Below are 22,948 nucleotides of genomic sequence, written 5' to 3'. Positions count from 1 at the left end.
TCCATGTGTTTCTCTTCTTGTCTAACAGTCTGATTCCCAATATAATTCATTCCATTCTTTGCTGTGTAGTTCTCAGCTTCTTTTCCATTCTTTTGGTGAGTGCCCAAGTTTCACTTCCATAAGTCATGGTGGAGAGTATGCATTGGTTCATTATTTTATGTTTCAGACAAATTGGGATATTGCTCCTCAGTATGTGACTATATTTCCTGAATGCTATCCATTCAAAATTTATTCTTCTCTAGACTTCTGTCCATTCATCATTTTTTACAGCTAATGACTTGTCCCAGATAAGTATATGACTCCACCTTTTCAATTACTGCTCCTTCAATCATTATATCCCTTTCTGTGGCATACTTGTTCATCATTACTTTTGTTTTAGCCATATTCATCTTTAGTCCAAAATCCTTACTAACTCTGCAAAACTGATTAAGATTTTCCTCTAATTCTTTGGGATCATAGCTTATGACCATAATGTCATCTGCAAATTGTAAATGGTTTAGGTACTCTCCATTCACATTGACTCCTTTCTGCGACCAGTCTAACCTTCTGAAAGCCTCCTTAAGGGCAGCAGTAAACAACTTCGGAGATATTGTGCCTCCTTGTCGAACTCCTTTCTCAATTTTAAATTTACTACTGTCTTTGTCTAGTCTAATAAAGGAGGTAGCATTCGCATATATTTTCTTCAAAAATCATAATATATGGGGTATCTATGCCTTGTCTTTCCTTTGCCCGAAACATTGAACATTGCCTTATGCTGTATGGAGTCAAATGCCTTTTCATAATCCACAAATGCCGGGCATGATGGTGTTTTATATTCATTTGCTTTCTCCATTAGCTGTGACGTTATGTAAAGGTGATCCATAGTTGAGAGAGCTGTCCTAAATCCAGCTTGCTCTTTCTGTTGATTCTCATCAAGTATTCTTTCTAATCTGTTAGTAATGACCCTTGTGAACAATTATGTCCTTTCTAATGGCTTTGCATAACTCAGTATACTCAATTTTCTCCCTGTCAGTGTTTTTCTTGCTCTTCATTTGTCGTCTTCGGTTCATCATGACAAGTGTTTCTTGACTAATTTTTTCTTCTTTGGATTTCTTTTTACCTATAGGTTTCTTGGGCTTTATCACTTTCAGAAAGTTGTAATATTCCTCGTCGATATCTTGGTCCTGAGCAGTCTTCAGAAGCTCAAATTTGTTCTTAAGTTCCGGTACATACTGCTTTTTCTCCTCTTCTGTTATCTCAAAGACCTTTGTATTATTTACTCGAGTCAGCTTTTTCCTTTCTTTTCTTACATCTATATCAAGTGTGCATCTTACCATTCTTGATCACTTTCAACATTTACCTTGTTCAGGACAGTAACATCATTCATGATATATCTTCTGTTAGTGAGGATGAAGTCGATTTCATTAGTTGTTAATCCATTTGGGCTCTTCCATCTCCTTTCTGTTCACCCTTTTCTTGAAAAAAGTGTTCATTACTAACATTCCTCGAGATTCTGCAAATTCCACAAGTCTTTCATTTCTTTCACTAATTCCAAAATTTCCTATAGTTCCCCTTTCTGTGCTGTTTTGTCTTTTTCCAACCTTAGCATTGAAGTCCCCCATAATGATAGTGTAGTGAGTTTTCTGTTCATCTAGAAGAATCAGTTTTGGTGTACATTTCTTTAACCTCTTCATCATCACGACTCGATGTTGGTGCATAAATCATTATAACCTTTAGCTTGTACCTCTTAGAAATCCTGAGTAGTCTTGTTGTTGGTGCATAAATCATTATAACCTTTAGCTTATACCTCTTAGAAATCCTGAGTAGTAGTCTTGACACCCTTGGTGATGTACTTTTGAATTCCAAAGTGTTGTTTTTTATATCTTTATGGACCAGAAAGCCATCTCCACCTTCACTCCTTTCACTGTTTCTATTGGTGTACAGCAGATTTCCACTTGATAAAGTTATAAGTGATTGATTTCTTCCTCTTGTTTCAGCCAAACTGATGATATTCGAATTCACATTTTCTAATTCCTTTTCCAGCTCTAGTATCCTGTCTTCACCGATGAGCGATCTTATCAGTATGCAACAAACTATTCAAATAGCTCAGCAGGGACCCTGTGGCCCACAGAGTCCCTCTGCGACTCATTTCTTGGTCAAAGCGAAAAAACTCTTTCCCTATCCCTCAGATGGTCTGCTAATCCAATACAGTGCTTTTAATTTCTTAGTAACCATTCTAGAAGCCTAGCCATGAATAATGGAAAAAGAAAGAGTATGTTTCCTACTCACTGGATTTCCCCATGAAAATTTTCCAAATTTTCATTGACCTGTAGTCGATGTTTGAACCAAAAACCAAACCACTTTTCCAAAAAATGTTGGTTCAGAAAAATGGGTTCGGTTTGGTTCAGTTCAGTTTGCAGCTCTGCCCATAGGTATACCTTTCAATTCCCAAGGGTACCAGATTTTAAAGAGTTTTATATGTGTGTTTTTTTTTTTTTCGTTTTTTTCAATTCCTACTATTAGTTCACACTCTCCCTATACAAAGGGTACTAGGAAAGTTTTGCAATACAGCTTTGTTTATTTAATTTTTTCAAAGTAATTTCCTCTACATTCAATACACCTCTCCGTCCTCCGAAACCAATCTTTAAACCAGTTCTGCCAAGTTTCACTAGGGAGTAAAGCACACTCGTTGTCCCAAGCCCATAGAAGGTCCTCATCACTGGAAAACCGCCTCCCTTTTAGCTTCATTTTCACATGCGGGAACAGTGCAGAGTCGCAGGGAGCAAGGTCTGGACTGTAGGGAGGGTGCTCGAGAAGTTTCAGTCCTGTCGTGGTCAAATATTCAGTGCAGGCTTTGGCACAGTGAGCTGGAGCAGTATCGTGATGGAGGTACCAGGTGTCCATTCTAGACTTTGGCCGCAGGTTCTTCATAGATCCAATGACTTTAGGCAGGCATTGTTCAGTATACCACTTAGCTGTGACTGTCTTCTGCGTGTCCAAAACGACACGTTCCACAATTCCACTCGATTTGAAAAATACAGCTATCATTTTCTTCTTTACAAATCGGGATTTTCTGACAATTACGGGTGTGTCGTCATCATCAAAGACCCAAACTTTGTTTTGAGCCTTGGTCGGCAGATCGTAATAGTACAGCCAAGTCTCGTCACCTGTCACGATGTTGTTCACATACCGAGATTGTCCCTTATCAAACTTTTTTAACATCTCCCGGCACCAAGTCACACGTCGTGTCATCTGCTCTTCAGTCAGTTGATGCGGCACCCAGAGAGAACAAAGTTTCTTCACGTGCAAATGATCTTGCAGAATCGAATGAATTGCTGGTGCATTTAGGCCCAAAGTATCCTCTATCTGTTGGTAGGTCACTCGCCTGTTTTCGTCAAGCATTTTCCTCACAGCAGTAACGTTTTCCTCCGTAACTGACGTTCGTGGCCTTCCCGGCCTCTCAGAATCCTCCAGAGTGAAATTTCCCCTTTGGAATTCTCTATACCACCTGAATATCGTTGTACGATGTGGACAATCATCATCTAGTGCAAGAGTCATTTCTTCTAAGCACTGGTCTATGGTTAAACCATGCACGAAATTATACCGCAAAACTGTCCTTATCTCATTTCGTGACCACGATGCCATCGCAAGCACTTTACACTCTCACTACTAATGAATAACTGAGCCCATCGACTTGGCGCGGCGGCTACTATGCACGTATGAACATGTCTCAACATGCAGCAACAAGCAGCTTCCTGTGATTCATTGTTGCGTCATATTGCAAAACTTTCCTAGTACCCTTTGTATATATTTATATATCTTGTTCCGGAGCAATATGGCCTTAGTTGCTAATGCTCCTAAAAAAAAAAAAAGTAACAATAACAATATCTTGTTCAAATTTTCAATCATTAATAAAATACTTTTTATTCACCCACTCAAGTTCAAATAAATTTTTTTAAACTTGTAGTGGATGACACTTGATGTTAATACAGTTTTTTCAAATATTAATTCATTAATTAAATTTAATTAATTAATTTTAGTTTTATACGGGAGAAAAAATTTCTCTTATATAAGATATTTGGCAGGATATAAATTTAGGAATAAAATTGAAATCAACAGGCAGTAGCTCAATCGGTAAAATGCAAGGATTTCAGTATTTTTCACGTGAAGGTGAAGAATGCGAGTTCAATTCTTGCGAAAATCAATAATTTTTTGATAAATTTTTGTTATTCATCCACTCAAGTTCAAATACATTTTTTAAACTTGTAGTGGATGACACTTGATGTTAATACAGTTTTTTCAAATATTAATTCATTAATTAAATTTAATTAATTAATTTTAGTTTTATATGGGAGGAAAAAATTTCTCTTATATAAGATATTTAGCAGGATATAAATTTAGGAATAAATACCGTCAGTGGCGAAGCGTGTAGATCGCTGGAAAAAAATTTCTTTTTCAGATTCTTTTTTCATTCTGGGTTCTAGTCTGAGTCAAGGAGGGAACAAAATGGAAAATGAAACATGTGAATAAAAATAATAGTCCAACACCATATATAGAAAGGAAAATGGAAAATTGCAAGGAAATTCGCTTTCTATTTTGCCAGTTAATATTGTGATTCTGTCATATGTATATACATATTTATATTAATTGTAATTATTTAATAAAAAGTAACTAAAATAAAATTTTTCTTTGTTGACCTAAGTAGGAATTGACTTTAAAAAATTTTTTTTTTATATTACTTGTTTCTTTTCTTTTCTGGTGTAGGTACTCCAAAGGTAAGTATTTAAAATACTTATTTCGGAATATTCCAAAAAATTATATGCTGGAAGTAATCTGTTTAAGACACTTAAAGAATCACATAGAAGCCAGCCACGTAATTTGCTAGTTATAGTCAGTTATTTTTAAACATTTAAAATTTTTAATCAAACAGTTCTGACAGCAAAATTTGTATAATGATTACTTTCAGTTCCAGTGAGGTATAACTAATATTGTAGCAGCATTAGCAAATGCCTTGCACACTTACAGGAAGTCTGCAATAAAGGAAGTTAAACATCACAGACGCAGTAAGACATTTAAAATTTAAATTAGAAAGATGTCCCCATTAGCTGGTGGTATGGGAGGATGGAGAGAGAGAGAGAGAGAGTGAGAGTGAGAGTGAGTGAGTGAAGGAAAAATACCCCAGAATTAGGTCCAAAAGACTCCATCTTTTAACTGGTCCTGACAAATGACTGTCAGCAAGAGACCTTAACTTCTTTCATCTCAGAGTAACTTAATGTTCGCATAGACACAGCTGAATAATCAGCCAGAAACTTACTATCTGATGCTGTCCACATAATAAGGACAGCAATTTGGTTATGTCAGTAATTATTGTTTTTTAATTATTAATTCATTTAATTATATATTAATTTATTATTGTTTATTAATTATTTATTAACATTTGATTTATGAATAAACAACTAATCTGTTAATATTGACTTCATGAATGCACAAATACATCATAACGTTTTATGCTGTATTTCGTACTTGTAAATACTTTTAACCTAATATAGTTATCCTGGAATATAAACAGGAATTTATTTAATTCCTTGCTATTCTGAATTTCTGCTTGAGCTAACTAATAAGAAAGGCAGTGACTAAAAAAATTATGTATTTAAATGAAAAACAAAATGTAATTTTTTTAGCACATAGGTCCAGCACACAATTACAGGAATAGTGGAATGGCACGACAAGCTATTAGAGATGCTGGTTATGAAATAGCCCTTGGAATGATGCCAAGATCTATTGGGCCACTTACGTTTGTTTTCACAGGATCTGGAAATGTGTCTCAAGTGAGTTTTACCATTGCTGACTAATTCACTTCATGTATATCATATTTCTTTGATCAATAATATATGCATAATTATTGTTATTTATGATTTTTTTCGTTCTCTATATTGTGTTGCAGGGTGCTCAAGAAATGTTTCAAGAATTGCCATATGAATATGTCAATCCATGTGATCTTGCACAAGTGGCTGAGCATGGGTGTAAGTTGTCTTTGAATTTGAATATAGAATAGTTACATTTTTTCCTGCCCTCACTGTTTCTGTCTGATTTCCTGATCAAACTGCTTACGTGAGAAAAGACTTATCAATTATTTTTTATACTAGCAACCAGCTAATACCGATTATATTTTAAATGACAACTTAGCTTTGAATAGTTGGTTTTCACAGATTCTGTGAGACAACTTCAACAACAAGGATTCCTGTACATATAATGTGGCATGAACCTGGACACCATTATCAGAATGCATGTGCAGTATTACAGAAAAAATAGAAATAAAATATCAAATCTGCTGTCAGCTATTTGTCCTGTTTCCCACAGTGAATACATGCCACTTCCACCCAACCCTCAGAAATTTGATACTTATAGGACAGACTCTGGTACAGTTTCATTAGTCACAGTTTGTTATGGCTGTAGATAAAGATGAAGATTGTTTTCAGTATGCAGCTGTGAATATTCCTGAGATAAATGATGCTACAATTCCATGCTGCAATTTTTAATGGACCATCATCACTTTGTGAAATGGTGTGGTTATCCCACATAATTTCACAAATTTTGTACCAGGGGAAAAAAAAAAAAAAAAAGTCTTCCAAATAGGGAAGAAAGGGAAGGAGAAGAAACAAAGAACTTACATGTTATATTTAACCAAGTAAAGAGTTCTGATGAATTAATTGCTCTTAAACCATGTGAAATTAATAATGTTGAAAGCAGAGCACATTATATATTTAAGTAATTACTTACAGTAACTACTGTTACTTTAAAAAAAAATAATTAATTAAACAACAGAAACCTTTCATGGGAAGAGCGCCTCAACCCTTCACAAGGTTACACAGTGAAGACCTGCAGTCCTACTGTCTATGTAATGCCAAAAGATTAAAGAAATCCATCCTGAAAACAAAAACAGACTCACTCCCAAATAAATTTCTTTATTTGGGAGTGAGTCTTTAAGATATTAAAAGTCAAAAATATAATTAGAAGAAAATAATTAAAAGAACAGTCATGCCTATGATATTCTTTTAATTAAAGAATTATAAGAATATGACAGGTGTGATTTCTTCAAAATATGCAATGTACTGTAGTTCCAGCTTATTAATTTTACATGGTTTAAAATGTTATTTTTATACTCTGGGATGACCACATGGATCAGAGGAGTTTACTTTTACAATGAATGTATTCATTAACTGTATTTAGCAGTCATGTAGGCTCAAACCACTTTCAACTCAAATGTGCTATGTGCTACTGCAGTCCTCCTGACCACTTGCCTGTGTCAGGTCTAACAAGTGGAGACTTGGTTTAACATTCAAGAGTGTTAAGAAAAATTTTAGGAAAGAACCACATGAAGGTCATCAGCAAAATTCTTATTAGTTTCAGAAATCTAGATTGCAACATGTTCAATGTTTGGCAAGATGAGTTTGAAAGTACATATTCTGTGCAGTCACTTTCAATATTTTTCTCAGAACTTTAATACAATGAGTGAAGAATAGAGTGAAACGTTTCACCAAGATATGAAAACTGTGGGGGGAGGAATACCAGATTAAATAGAATTAGGCAATGATGGCAGACTACTGTTGGTGCTTGAAAAATCATTCATGTGATCAGCATGATAGTTTAAAAAAAGTGCAAATTCATCCATGCACAAAAAAAAACTGTATATTGAATGGCTAAATAAAATAATGATTTGGTGAAATGATTTGAGTTCTGTTTATATTACCATTTCTTCTTAATACTACATGCTGAAAACTGCCTGTACTCTTTATTTGAACTAATAATGTGTTTGATTACTGTTGTCTCAAATCACTGCTTGTACACAATATAGCATGGAGTTCAGGTGTTGAAAAATGACATGAGGAATATTAGACTATTCAAATGGCATGCTGACAAAAAATATGCTTCTTTTCATTGAATATATAATGCACAATATTTTTTTTATTGTGCAGAAGAAATCAAATCTCTTAAAAGGAAACATAAGACAGACTGTGTAGAAATTCAATAGAACAAATTTTAATGGAGAATGCAAGGCAACTTCCAAAACATCAGGAAATCTGCCTACCCACCACTGATCTTTTGTAATATGTATGCTCCAAACATAATATCCAGTTACAATATCTGTATGATATTTCACCTACAATATTTGTATATATAGTTATAGCTTTGGATTGTTTGTTGCTATGCACTATTTGGAGGAATGAATGAGCAATGTGGTGGATGTGCAGAAATGAAATTTTCTCAGATTGCACGTCTTTTTTTAATAAATTTTATTTTATCACTAATTTTATTATTTGCTAATGTGCCTGAAATGTAGTACACTGCATTAACTTGTATTTGATTTTTTTAGACAATGTGCATACAAAAGTCATTGCATTTCAAAGAATATTTTTTGAAGTGAAACTTCTTGAGGCGTGCTCTAGGCAGTTTTCAGATGTGAGTAACTTGCATTTGTGGATTGACAAAAAACGCAATGAAATGACCGTTACCATAAGTAAACACGTTACAGGCACACTGAACAGCCAACTATCGTATTAGGCTAAATACCACGGTTCTTGTGTGATCACCGAAGTTAAGCAGTGTTAGGCCCAGTTAGTAATTAGAAGGGTGACTACCTGGAAATAACCAACATAATTGACTTTGTCTTCTTTTCTTTTGTTAACCTGTGGAAAATATTCTTCCAATTTTCACGTATCATTTAATTTTATTAATTGGTAAGGTAATAAAGTGTAAATTTGTGCTTTGTACCTTTACTTTTATAGCATGTGGATAATATTCCTCCTATTTTCACTTATTAGAATCGCTGTTAATAGAATTAAGATTCAATTCATAAGGTGTTAGTTACAGCAGAAAATGGACTGTCCATCATAAAGTGATTTGATCATACAGCGAACCAGTTGTAAAGCGAGGGTCCACTGTAGTGATCATTGTAAGTTGTATATAGCGCGTGCACACACACACACGTGCAATGCATCAGTGGATTGACAAAAACTGCCAAGAAAATGTGACAAAATGATTTGTCCCCACACACACCATTGTACCACTCTGTACCAGGCACAAGCGACACATGACCCAATTAGTATCCCTACTGATTGCGTCATGCTATTTCCTTTGCCATTCTCCACCGTATTTAATAAAAAAAATTATAATTCAACGTGTCGAAGACTAATGGTGAGTGTTGGAAGGCGTATAGAGCATGTATATGTGCAATGCGACCACCAAAACCACATCCATTGAGTACTAAGGAGAGATCTAAGCTATTTCGACACAGCGGAAGAAATTAGAGTGTGATTGGAATTGAACAAAGAAGCCGGTGAAGGTCCATCCACATCTTCAGAGCCTTGCATCTCCCCAGAAATGTAGGAAGTGAATTTGGAAGGAGTCATGGAAGTTGATACTGCAAATAAAAACGACAGCGTCCTCAAAGCTCAGTTGAAAACGAGCCAAAACCAACTGCCAGAAGTACTCCCTCAAATCGTTCGACACGTAATATACAGCCAGAGCAGCAACAGGATTTTAAGAAACACCGAAGCATCCATGCACAGTTTAAATGTATATTCCTGAATGATTTCAGCTCAATCTGTTCCATGTGTGATCGGCTTTGGTTCAAGAACAAGATGAAGATCGTAGCAGCTCGAGATCTTCTTCAAACAGTATTTCCAAATTAGGATGTAAGTCAAATATCGGCCTGTAACAGCTGTCGTGGCTCTCTCAAGAACAAAGTGATTCAAGCTCTATCGAAGTCAAATGGTTTTAAATATCATCCGATGCCACAGCACTTGCCGGAACTAGATTTGGTAATGGAACGTCTCATATCTTTGAGGCTCCCGTTCATGCAGATTTGTTGCCTGCTGCATTCATATGGTCAATACGGGATCATCGGTCAAGTGATAAATGTTCACCTAAAGAAATTGTGCGTGCTCCGCACACTCACAATTTTTTTTTATCAGTTCATAACTGTATAAATCATGAATCACATGAACAATCCATATAGTAGCTATTTATATATCATACTATTTGTTTATTATATGTTACAGCAGAAAAATGAAGTATGTGTTACTTTTTAATTCTTATTGAAATCCAGGAGGAAATAAATATATTACAAAATGATGAATGAATATTACATTATAACAATATAGATTAGTGTGGATATTAATGCAAAAATTATATCCAGATTGATTTTAAAGTGCTAGCACTATGCAATGTTATATTGCATAGGGCTAGCACTTAAGAGCTGCCAGTAGACCTCCAGTGAAACATTGGGCTGTATGTACCAGGAGTCCTAGTTCTTGCCAACAAAACATGCCCCATGTTAAGCAACCACTGCCACCTGCCTGGATAGTATTCACCATGCACAATAGGTCCATGGACTCTGTTGCTTGCACCACACATGAAGGCATCCGTTGGTGTGTTGCACCAGGTATTTGCCCCTTCAGACCAGCACACACATTTTCAGTTTTCCAGTGTCCAGCGAGTGTGTTGTTGACACCACAGCATTTGCCATTGACAATGATTGGAGTGAGAAGAGGGTGTCTCTTGGGTTGTCTGCTGTGGAACCCCATGTGTCTGAGTGTGCAGTGCATTGTCATTTGGGATATTGTTCTTGCATTCTCCATTGTATTGCCATTTCAACTGTTGCACAGTGACCTGTCATTGACCTTGCATAATCCTTTACAGTTCTGTTGAAGGGAGGTGGTTGACCCATTCGACAAAATTCTTTATATACCTTAACCACAGTGGGCTGTGAGCAACTGACAAACATACCATATCTGATATGGAGCACCCCATGCACAAGCTCCCTTTTGAGACTCTGTGATATCTTTACTACTTCCACAACTGCTATTTTATCACTTTGACTTGTGCAACCAGATGCAAATTACCACTGCTCTAACGTACGAAGCTGTTCAGTTTTTTCATATTGGGATCTATGCAGCATAGTTCATTACAGATGGGGTGGTCATAATTCAGTGATCACCGAATGTATATTATTAATCATTTATTAGTAATTAATCGGTAACATGAAAATTAGTTATTTACCTTTCCTTTTATTAATCAGAAAAAGAAAATTCAATTAATTTAAGAAATAAAAATCAAACATTCCTGAAATAATATACTATATACATTACCAAACTTTGTTATTTTGTACAAAATATTGACATGACAGAGCAAAATCAATTATAGAATACTATCGTCACCTAAAAATTATACCAGTTCAGCTATTTACATTAAAAATGCAGTTCCTCTCCCCCTGGCATGTATACTGTAGCAATTTATTGGGCCTTTACAAGCTTGTAACAGGATATCATGTTCCTTTTTCTTGTATTCTTTTTATCTTAACTCGTCTGATCCAATGCAACCATCCTAGAGCATGAGGTGTGAACAAAAAGTTTAGCTGTTCACTTTGTTTCTTGAAATTGTCGCATTGTAGTGAGTTGTGACAACATGTTAGTTTATAATGCTGAAACCATTATAAACATTGAATGATCAATGCTGTTTGAAAGGCCACAGTGAATCCACTCTCTCTGTTATTTGAAAATCAAGCAAAAGGCAAGGCTGATATTTTTAGTAATTTTAGCACTGCTGTCGAAAAATATTGTAAATAAAATAATTTAGATCACAAGGCCTTGCATTATTCTTTATAATGCACCAGCCCATCCAGTAAACCTTGATGAGTCAGTTGAACTTGTAAAAGTCACTTTCTCCCTCTTCGTTACTGCAGCCAAATGGATCAGGGAGTAATTGCATCATTTCAATTGTATTATTCATATTAGTATTAGCCGTATGGTGCAAAGAAGCCCCAGGCTTTTGCCATACCAACTAAAAATAAATAATAAAAGAAAATAAAAATAATATATAAATAATGAAATAAAATGAAACAAAAACCACTTTTTGACTCCTTCCACTCGTAGATACTTATCCAATTGACCTTTGAATTTCCCCATGCTGTGAGCCTCAACCACCCATGGAGGCAACTTCAGTCATTGATACTTGGACAGTTGGAGAGATTTTACCAAAATTTGCAATGGGAGTGACAGCACTCTATGAATTAAGTGATTATCGTGTGTGCGTGCGTGCGTGCGTGCGTGTGTGTGTGTGTGTGTGTGTGTGTGTGTGTGTGTGTTTAATAAAGAAATAATAATAAAGGATGCACTCTCTCTTTACAGCTATGAGTAAAGTTTATGGTGCAGTAGTTAGTAGAGATGATCATATAGAAAGAAAAGATGGCAGTGGTTTTGATCCAGAAGAATACGAACAATATCCTGAACGTTATTATTCTACCTTTACAAAGAAAGTAAGCATTTGATATTCAAATATCAATATTTTCCCTTGTGCAGTTTTCTGCCTTTAAACTCTGACTTTCCTTTATTATATATTTTAGCTAAGAAGTCTTATAATTATATGTGTGAATTTGTTTCCTCAATACATGTATTTTGAAAGTGGCACACCAGTTTATATGACAAATTATAAACATATTCTGATGAAACCAGTATTGGGTTAAGAGAGACAAAAGCTGAAAGTACAGAAATTATTGGCAAAGAGAAAAAGAGAGGGGGACATGGATTTTACTTATATGTAATGTGCAAAAGAAGAGTGTAAATCAAGTCCCCCACTCACCCACACATGCATGATTGACGTGGTATTCAGTGCCAGTAGAAAAATGGCAGTTGAGTTGAAAGGTACTTTGCAAAGATCTGTACAGAGTATTTTTTATGTAAAGGCCGTAACCAGGGTTTCCCCTATACACTGCCGAGTCATCTAATGGCAAAGTGCAAAGGCCGGCATTTAAAAAAAAATATCTAATGAAATATTTGTACCTTTATGTGTATATTGTGCATTTTGTTGTATGTTGTAAACTAGCACCTGGCATTTAGCAGTCAGGGGGCAGGAGAACAAAGACTCCCCGACTCCCATCCCAAGCCACGAGGAGGCAGCCAGATTCTACTATCAAGCAACACATATTGGGGTTGTCACAAGGTGAACCTCAAAATAATTTAGAAGGGAAAAGGGAAGAGAGGATGAAGAAAAAGGAACAGAAGAGGAATACAGATATCCTCTAGAAATATAATATAAGAAGACTACAGGGAACATGTAATTAAAAACTAATTATCAACAGCTATGCATATATACATACAATCAATTTTACCCAGTAATCATAATAAACCCAGTCATAATATCAACCATTAGGACAGATAATAACTTAAAATCAAATTTAAAACTCCAAAAACAACAAGGCAAGAATCATACCAATAAGCAATCGAAAGACTGCAAATCAATGATTACAAAACCTTGAAAAACTTACAACTAAAACAGCCAATCAATCAGCAAAACCCCCAACAACATGATTAATGCAAGATAACACATAACAATGTAATTAATCTAATACCACTTCCAAAACCCAAGACAAAATCAGAAGGCAAGTCCAAATAGATAACTTAAAATTTAACTTAAAAATAATCAAGCAGTATTTTACATTTTAACAAGTGATAGTGTGAACGAAACCCCGACACCAGAAAACTGAGATCAGGGTCAAGCCAGCAAACACAAATACAGAGACATCCAAACAAAACAAGAGGAAAACACTAATGTTGAGAATCCTCAACCAGTACCAATAGCAATTTACTAAACAGCCACAACAACTTCTATAAGATACAAGTTCAGCTGAAACTATCAGCAAGAACAAACAAATAGAAGTTAAAACGATAAAACAGGTCATAAAATCCAAAACCCTTTATGCAGCAACTCGCATAAAATCATTTTAAATAAGTTCAGGTTTAAACAACTATTAAGGTTATTAAGACAACAGAACCCCTGCTGCCAAAGACATAACCCAAGCTGTGGGTGAAAGACCCACTAAAACCCTGAATAGCAGCTAAAAATAATTAGCATGAACAATTCATCAACAGAACAAGGTGAATTAGCAAAATGCAGTTAGCCAACTAAACGCAATGGCCCTCTGCAACCCACAGAAACAACAGGATATTTAAATTATTAAGAACATAATTTAAAGTAATATAGCATATATAATTCACCAACGAAATGAGATGAATTAACAAAATACAATTAGCCAACAAACTAAATGGCCCTCTGCAAACCACAGAAACAACAAAATGATATTTACATTATTAATTAACAACATAGTAATTTTATAACTCTTAGAAGACAGTTTACAACATTATCGTAATCTACAGTTGGAGTTGTGTAAGGCGCAGAGACTGCAAAATTCAATTTACATTATTAACAACACAGTAATTTTAAATCATTGTAAAAGAAAATTCACAACACTAATTGAAGTATGTAAAAGAAGCTTACATAGATACTACTAATGATAAGCTAGAAATACCACACAAAACATCAAGTAATTATCAAAATACATTTAAATAATTGTACAAGATAATTTAGCATTAAACAATAATTCAACAAGATAAAAATTTGCCACCTGCAGAAGGCAACAAAAACAAAAAAAATTTACATTAATTACAGAGAAGCTTAGTTTAAGAACCCATTAATAATAATAAGATTTAACTCAAATCATTATAAACAGAAAAATGTGATCTAGAGCTGTTGACCAGAACCACTCATTAAAATAAAAAAATAAAATAAGCAAGAGGGGGACAACCAAAACATCAAAAAAGAAAAACAGCACCCCAAGCAACCAAACCAGAGCAACCAAAATTTTATCAAACAAGCAACAGTGCAGAAAAACCAAAGAAACTGCAGAAAGTCCAAAGCAAAGAAAAGACAAAACTATAAGTCAAGAGAAGCCAATCTCTTATGACATTTGAAGGTTTTTCTGCAAAAGTGGAAAAAGCATTATAGTTTTCTAAAGTCACCAATTTTGGAAGATGATCAACATGAAAAACCCCAGTGATCAGTTGAAATTCAGACCTAAAGTCAACGTACTGAATACAATCAAAAATTTAGTGAGTGGCAGATTCTACTGCACCACAGGAACAATTTGGGGAAGGAGCAAGATCCAAGAAGAACACTTTTTCATCCAAACTTCCATGACTGGTAAACAAAAAAGTAGCATAAAGACCAGGAGAAAACCAAGCAAAATTTTTCTTATTAATTTCAAAGACCTTCGGGAAGAATAGAAAAGTGGTATGATCTGTAGCTCCATTAATCCAGTCAAGCTGCGATTCAGAAAGAAATTTATCTCTTATACGTTGAATATCAAATTTTATGGGGAGATCTAAATTTAAATAATATCAATCCAGCACAGAAGGAATACCTTGTCTTCTACAATATTGAAAGTAACTTAAAATCACTTCAAATTTAATAGGAACTTTACCAGTAATGACTTGGAGGGCAGAGGAAGCAATAGTCCTACATGCGCGATAAGTAGCCAGCAGAAAGAAACGTTGGGCCTTAGTCAAATATTATTAACTAAGAATTTGGACACACTAGGACCCCAAGCACCAGCAGCATAACAAACTATAGGAAGAAGAATGCTTTTATAATAAATTCTAAAAACAGAAGGTTTGAGTCCCACAGAAGCCCTTGTAATTCTGATTAACTTTACAGTTCAAGTTTTTACTTTTTGTAGAATAAATTTGGCATGTTGAACAAACTGAAGAAAACAGTTGTTAATGAGGACACCCAAATACTTGTAAGATTTAACAAGTTTTATGACACTAAGGGAACCCTTGAGCATTTGTTTAGCTTTGGAGATAGATATCTCCAATTTATGAATCTGACACCAACTATGAAGGTCTGACAAAATGTCATTGGCACGTTCCTCCAATTAGAGCCTAGAATCACCAGAAACCAGAACAAACAGATCGTCGGCATATGCCACTTCAGTAACAAAATCATGTTCAGAACTGAGCCACCCATCAAGGACCATGTTCCAGCACATGGGCCCAAGAATGGATCCCTGAGGGCAGCTATGAGTAACCAGTCTCCGAACAGCACACAGGCCAGAGGAGACAAGGCACCTATCAGAAAAATAATCCATGATCAACTGGTAAAGAGAGATAGAAACCTCAGCCTCCCGGAACCTCGCCAGGACACTTTGCCACCAAACGGTGTTAAAGGCCCCTTTGACGTCCACAAGGAGGCCAAGGACATATTTAGAATGATAGTCAGAAACTGCACACATGGTATGCCTAATAGCATCAACCGCAGAGAGGCCTTTACAAAAACCAAACTGGTAAGAAGACTGTAGACCTTTACCACGGTAACTAGTCAAAAATCTAGAGACAATAATCTTCTCCAACACCTTGCCAAGTACTGGAAGAAGCACAATGGGTCTGTAAGAGGAGGCAAGGTTCGCAGGCTTTTCAGGATTCTCGATCAGAATTTTAAGGTTAGCCTGCTTCAACAAACGGGGAAACCGACCAAACACAAGACATTTATTAAAGAGGTCAACAACGACCTGATGACAACACTTCCAGAAATGCTTTAAAACTGACACTTCCATTAAATCACTTTCCATCTCGCATATAAAAGATAGCTGAATCAATTTCAGCAGGGGAGAATTGATCTTCAGAACAATTACCAACATAAGTCAGTTGTTGCAATCTGAGCACAATTTGAGCATCACTTTCAGGAACAGAGGAATCCTGCCTGATTAACTCTTCATGGAATCAGACCAAACCAGGGATTCCTGACCATCAGAATTAAAAATAGTTGAGAAAATTTCACCTGTGTGAACCTTCTCCGCAACCAACTTGTAGACAAGGCCCCAGGGAACCAGGTTTACAGTTTTCTCCACAAGACACTCCCAGGAGGCACGCTTCTCTCTATAGATGGAATTAAAATAAGTACATCTAGCTTCCTTATAAAGTTCATCGAGACATTGAGTCTCAGTAACCGGTCTATGAGACCTTCTAGCTCTTTGAAAGGAGCACCGCGCACTGTTCATATTACAACTCAAAACAAATAAATTAGCCGACCACCAGGGCACTGAATTAGGATGTCTATTACTCCTTCCTAGCAAAAATTGAGCTACATACAACAGAGAGCAAACTCATAATCTGATTTAACTGAACAGACAAATCCAAATCAGCAAGTTCAGAAATAATATTAGGTGGAAAACATTCCAACAACTTTATTAAAATCGTGCCAGTTTCCATTTTTGGTCTTAAAGTAGGAGGAAAACCATAATTCAGCAAAACATCTTGCAGATTCTTAACAAAACTAAGTTCAAAAGAAATAAGATTGTGGTCATTGCCAGTCCATCCATAAAAAACCTTCCAATTTACAATATTTTGTCCAAAAGCACAATTAGAAAAAGTAATGTCAATACTTGATTGACCTGAGGCAGAAACAAACATAGGAGGATTGGATTTCCACACGGTTAGATTTTTGGCCAGAATGAATTCCTCCAGGATATCTCCTTTAGGATTCGAAGCCGCACAATGCCAGAGAGTAGAGAAGGCATTAGCATCAGCCATCAAGACAATTCTCTTACCAGCAAGTTTATTGAGAACCATCTCAACATAATTTGTAAAGGGATCAATTGACTGATGAGCCTGAGAACATTGGAAGTAAATATAAACAAAGAAATTTTGCCCAAAACAACCCTCCAAACACACACAGACCGCATGAGTCGAACATAATTCATTACGTCTAGTTATGGTAATTAGAGGATCCACCACAACCAGGGCTGCCCAAACCCTGGCCACAGAACGATCTCCAACACCAGAAACATGAGTGTTGGACTGAACAACCCAACAACCAAAGGGGGGACCTTTTACTTTGCCATTGTAGCCGTAAAGATCCTGTAGATCAAGAATATGGAATTTTTTCTCAGAAATATATTTAGCCAAATAATTTAGAACTGAAATTGACTGTTGGCAGTTAAGCTGAGCAACTTTAATAAAATCACTTACCTTTTTACCGGGAACACTATTGAACATAGCTAGTACGAGATCTTGTAGCTTCTTGAGCACAGATATATATTCCGGGCAATGTCGGTCATGGAAAGAATGGTCTGCTTTGTGTTTCCTTAAATGACAATTTACACAAACTACAAGGGAATCAATGTTTGGACAAGCATCAAGCTGATGGCCCTGCTGACCACAGTGGCCATAAGAAAACTCAGTCTGAAAGCATTCTTGGCAGAATGCCCATAGCCCAGACATTTATAACATCTAGAGGCTATATCATGAAATCCCTCATGTTTTGGGCAGACCAGCCCAAATAAATTATGCTATCAGACCTCAAAAGTAATTGCCTAAATCTAGGAAGAACCTCAAAAATCCAATGAGAGTTTTCCTTATTTCTAGACTTCATTTTAAATATTACTTTAACTAATTTACTAAATTCCTCATGGTCTATATTCAAATCCTTTATAAGTTTTTCTCATAAACATCCTCCAAAAACTCTATCTTTAACATCTTTACCAACATCATAGGCTATCAAGGTAGGGGGATTAAGCATCTTAGGAGAATCTACATTTAGATTATGTTCATAGAATTTTTTACATTTCTTTACTTTGCAAAGATCACCACTAGTGGAAGTTTCGATAATAATTCCTGTTTCTCTAATCTTCCTTATCGATTTTATTTTGACACACTTTAATTCTTTCTTAAAATTTTGTGAGACTGCAAGTTTAACTTCCTCACTGGTCCTCATTTAATCCCTGAGGAATTAAATTACCATCTGATTTTATGCCCATGCCGGAAGCAACCATAACTGATCGCCAAAGGAGCAGCAGGCAAAACTTACTCTCTGTGTCCTGGCACTTACACACTCTAAAACCTTGGCTTTAAGTTTTTCATTTTCAATTGTCAGGTCCAAGACAAGTCTCTCAAGGTTGTTCCAGACCCTACAAGCATCAACGATAGTAGAGGGCGTAACCTGAGCACCCTTCTTAAGAGTGTAGAGCAGATTATTTTTTAATCCATACATCAATTCCAATACAACAGTATTGGAATTGAACAATATAAACTATGACCTAGGTCAGACAATATTTTAATTTAACAAAATACTAAGAAATATATTCTCCTCTCTGTAAACTCAGTGGACAGGAGAGCAATACAATATATTTAAGCAGCTTAAATACAATGTCCCAGCTGCTAACGCAGTGGACAAACAATTTCCATAGTAGTAAGACCACATGTACAAAATAAAAACTGTGGAGTTATTGTACCACCTTTGCCAGTCAGCAAATCAGTTCTAATTCAAAGGTCCTGACCGCTAATGCAGTGGACAAGATATTTACATCTCAAACAATGAGATGGCAACGTTTACAACACAAAAAATTTATAATTTAAGCAGCAAAATAACTTTAACTTTGACTGCTTATAATTCTCTTCCACAACACCAGAGGGCACCACAAAATTTAGGAAAATTAAGTAATTTGTCCATTAATCTATTGGCGAAAGCACAGTTCATTTGGCCCAATAGGAGTAGATAGTGGCGTAGCCGCCATGTAAGCAGGCAAGGCAATTGCCTCCAAGCCCGGGCCCTTTAGGGGCCCCGGTGTCTTTGGCTGTCTCCTGTTTTTGCAATTTTCATTAATTAAGTAGGGGTTTGAACATGTTCTTTGCCTCCGGGCCCGAAAAAGGGTAGCTACGCTAGTGGGAGTAGAGATATTAAGGGTTAAACATGTATCCAATATCAGCCCAAAAATAAGTTGAATGTCATTTTTGTACAAAATGCAAAAAACCTTAATAACTTTTGATCTAATGATCCAATTTGCATAACACTTGGTAGTGGGGATACTCAGAGCCTACTGCAAACATCTACACCAAGTTCAAAAAGTTAGGGTTATCTAGAGAGAAACTTCAATTTGTTACAATATCCAAATATTTTTAACACTACTATACACACTATGGTACACATACTGGCATCCATTTTGTTAACATGGTTAATTATGTAATCACTGAGAGACATCCAATCAGAGCACAGCAGTCAGTATCAAACAATTGGGTAACCTCCAAGGTTCATAGGAATAACATTAGTCATAATATTTTGTCAATGACTGTATAAGCTATGACGTTCCAGATGGCGACCTCCTATTACAGGTTTCCCTCCAAAAAGCAGACGTGAGCCATGTTGTCAGTAAGAAGAGAGAAGACAAGATGGCAGCATAAGAATAACAAGAATATATTTTGTGTAGCTAGAGCCAACAATTATCAAAAACTAAAATTGGCTGGCTATTGGTGGAAAAAATGTCATAAAAAGTAACCCACCACCACAATCAGCCACCCTGCAGTCCAAAATAAGAGTCAAAACATGTTGCCAACCTAAGTTTTAGGAAGAACAAACATAATATTCACTGACAATTAAAAAATAAAGTTCTCTATGGCAGCCATTATGCCGTACAACAGTTTCAGAATTCAAAATAAACGTCAAATTGAATCAATTATATAATGTCAATTTCTCAGCTTTCAGCAAAACCAAAGGTATCAGTCAACTCACCCAAAGTTTACTGTCTTTTAGAACATATTTAGAACTAAGGGATGGCCTGAAAACACAATATTACAATGAAAATCCAGGAGCTAACTAATCAACATCTAACACAATCAAGGCCCACCGAGAGACCACCCAATGATCTGTACAAAGTATTCAAAGGCGGTAACCAGGGTTTTCCCTATATGCCGCCAAGTCATCTAACAGCAAAGTGCCAAGGCCAGCATTTAAAAAAAAAGATCTAATGAAATGTTTTTATCTTTATGTGTATATTATTGTGTGTTTTGTTGTACGTTGTAAGCCAGCGCCTGACATTCAGCAGTCAAGGGGCAAGATAACAAAGGCTACCTTACCCTCCAACTCCCGTCCCAAACCATGAGGACGCAGCCAAGTTCTACTATCAAGAGACGAACTGAGGTTGTCACAAGAACCTCAAAATAATTTAGAAAGGGAAAAGCGAAGAGAGGATGAAGAAAAAGAAACAGAAGAGAAGAGTGATACAGATATCCTCTAGAAATGTAAACAGAAGAATATAAAAGAGAAAAGTAAGAAGACTGCAAGGAACATGTAATTAAAAACTAATTATCAACAGCTATGCATTAGCATTAGTAGAGATACCTCTACTAATGCTAATGATATGATGCAAGCTTATGCAGCATGAGCCAAAAAAAAAAAACAAAAAAAAAAACCGCTCCCATTTCACCCCCTCCATTCGTTCCAAATACCTGTTCAGCTCAGCCTTAAATTTATTTAGGCTATCAACTTCCACAACAAAACATGGAAGTCTGTTCTACCAGTCAACTACCTGCTGGCTAAAGGAAAACTTCCGCACATCTATCCTACAACTGTCTTTCCTCAGTTTGAATTTATGACCTCTCAGGTGATTATTCTGAGCAAGAGGAAGAATCCCATTAGCATTGAGCATGCTAAAACCATTCAAGGCTTATACACTTCAATCAGATCACCTCGCAGGTGCCTAGTCTTCAGACTGTAATTTGCAAAACTTACGACTTTCTTCATAAGAGCAACTCTTCGTTCCATTCACTAATCTTGTTGCCCTTCTCTGTACTTGTTTTAACAGCTCTACATCCTTCTTAAAATGAGGCCTCCAGACCTGTATACAGTACTCAAGGTGTGGCCTGACCATTGCCTTATACAAGGGGATAATCACCTCCTTATCCCTGCTAGAAAAATTCCTGTATATCATTGACAAGACACCATGAGCTACTCTTGCAGACCATCTGCACTGCTCAGAAAATTTCATATCTGCCTGCACAATTACCCCAGGTCCTTTTCATTCTCTACCACTATCAGTGTTGATACGTTACTCTGGGGTAACTGCTTCCCATATGTAATACTTTACATTTGTCATTGTTAAACTTCATTTTCCACCTCTCAGCCCATCTGCTCAACTTTTCTAGATCCTGTTGCAGCAGCGTGCTGTCATTAGTGTCCTTAACAACACATCCAACCTTCGTATCATCTGCAAATTTGGACATTAAGCCTGATATTCCATCATCGATATCATTTATAAATACAGAAAACAACAACGGACCCAACACTGAACCCTGAGGGACTCCACTAATAACATTAGTCCAAGAAGAGCAGTGTCCATTGATTACCACTCTGTCTTCTCTCACTCAACCATCCCTTTATCCATAGCAGCAATTTGTCTCCAATGCCACACTGCTCCAATTTGTGCAGCAGTCTTCCATGTGCAACAGTATCAAAAGCCTTTCTAAGATCCGAGTATATAATATCAAAGTTATTCCCTGCATCCAGTTCTTTTGTTCTTTTGTGACCACATCATAGTATCCAATCAAATTGGTCAGACAAGACTTCCCCTTAACAAAACCATGCTGTGTCCAAGCTATAACTGAAGTCTTGTCTAGATGATCCTGCAGTGCTTCTTTAACCGGTACCTCCATTAATTTCCCTGGAACAGAAGTTAAACTAATAGGTCTGTAATTACCTGTGTCTCCCTTTGATCCTCCTTTATGGATTGGGGTCACATTTGCACATCTCCAGTCCATGGGTACCTCCCCTGAGTCCAAGGAAGCTCTCATAATTATGGCTAAGGGTTTGCTTACTTCCTTTGCTTCCTTTAATATAACTGGATAGATCCCATCCATCCCGGGTGCCTTTTTTATGTTTATCTTCAACAATTTCTCCTCCACTTTCCTCTCGGTTATTACAAAATCATCTAGCTCACTGCCAGAGTTTAATTCACCTCTGGCATTCCCCTCATGTGTGAATGTAGATGCAAAATACTCATTTAGTTTGTTAGCCTCCTGAGCAGGATCATCAACAGTTGAACCATAAATATCCAGTGGACCAATCTGATTCATCCCTTTCCTTCTAGAGTTTACATAGGTAAAGAACTCTTTGCTGTTTTTCTTTGCATCCACTCACCACCAAATACGGAGGATGCGGAAAGGTCAAGGAATGACCACCGTATATCCCGGAGCAGTATGGCCTTAGTTGCTAATGCTCCTAAAAACCAAACAACAAACTTTGCATCCTTTGTGAAATGTTTCTCATCTGCTTTTGCCTGCCTAATCTCCCTTGTGACTTGGTTACA

At 36.4% G+C, this 22,948-nt stretch overlaps 1 protein-coding gene across 1 annotated transcript in view; it reads left to right on the top strand.

Moving 5' to 3' along the window:
- LKRSDH (lysine ketoglutarate reductase/saccharopine dehydrogenase) overlaps positions 1–22,948 on the top strand; it is a 204,629-nt gene that overhangs the window by 44,868 nt on the left and 136,813 nt on the right. Inside the window, exons 6-8 of the mRNA XM_090369066.1 lie at positions 5,661–5,807; positions 5,924–6,002; positions 12,168–12,295. Coding sequence (XP_090225192.1) covers positions 5,661–5,807; positions 5,924–6,002; positions 12,168–12,295 — 354 coding nt within the window. The remainder of the gene's footprint in view (positions 1–5,660; positions 5,808–5,923; positions 6,003–12,167; positions 12,296–22,948) is intronic.

This window comes from Mastigoproctus giganteus, chromosome 2, assembly GCF_048544385.1.
Source record: "Mastigoproctus giganteus isolate SK-2022 chromosome 2, ASM4854438v1, whole genome shotgun sequence".
NCBI lineage: Eukaryota > Metazoa > Arthropoda > Arachnida > Uropygi > Thelyphonidae > Mastigoproctus > Mastigoproctus giganteus.
Note: the sequence above shows the minus strand (reverse complement) of the source record. Positions and strands in the feature narration are given on the sequence as shown.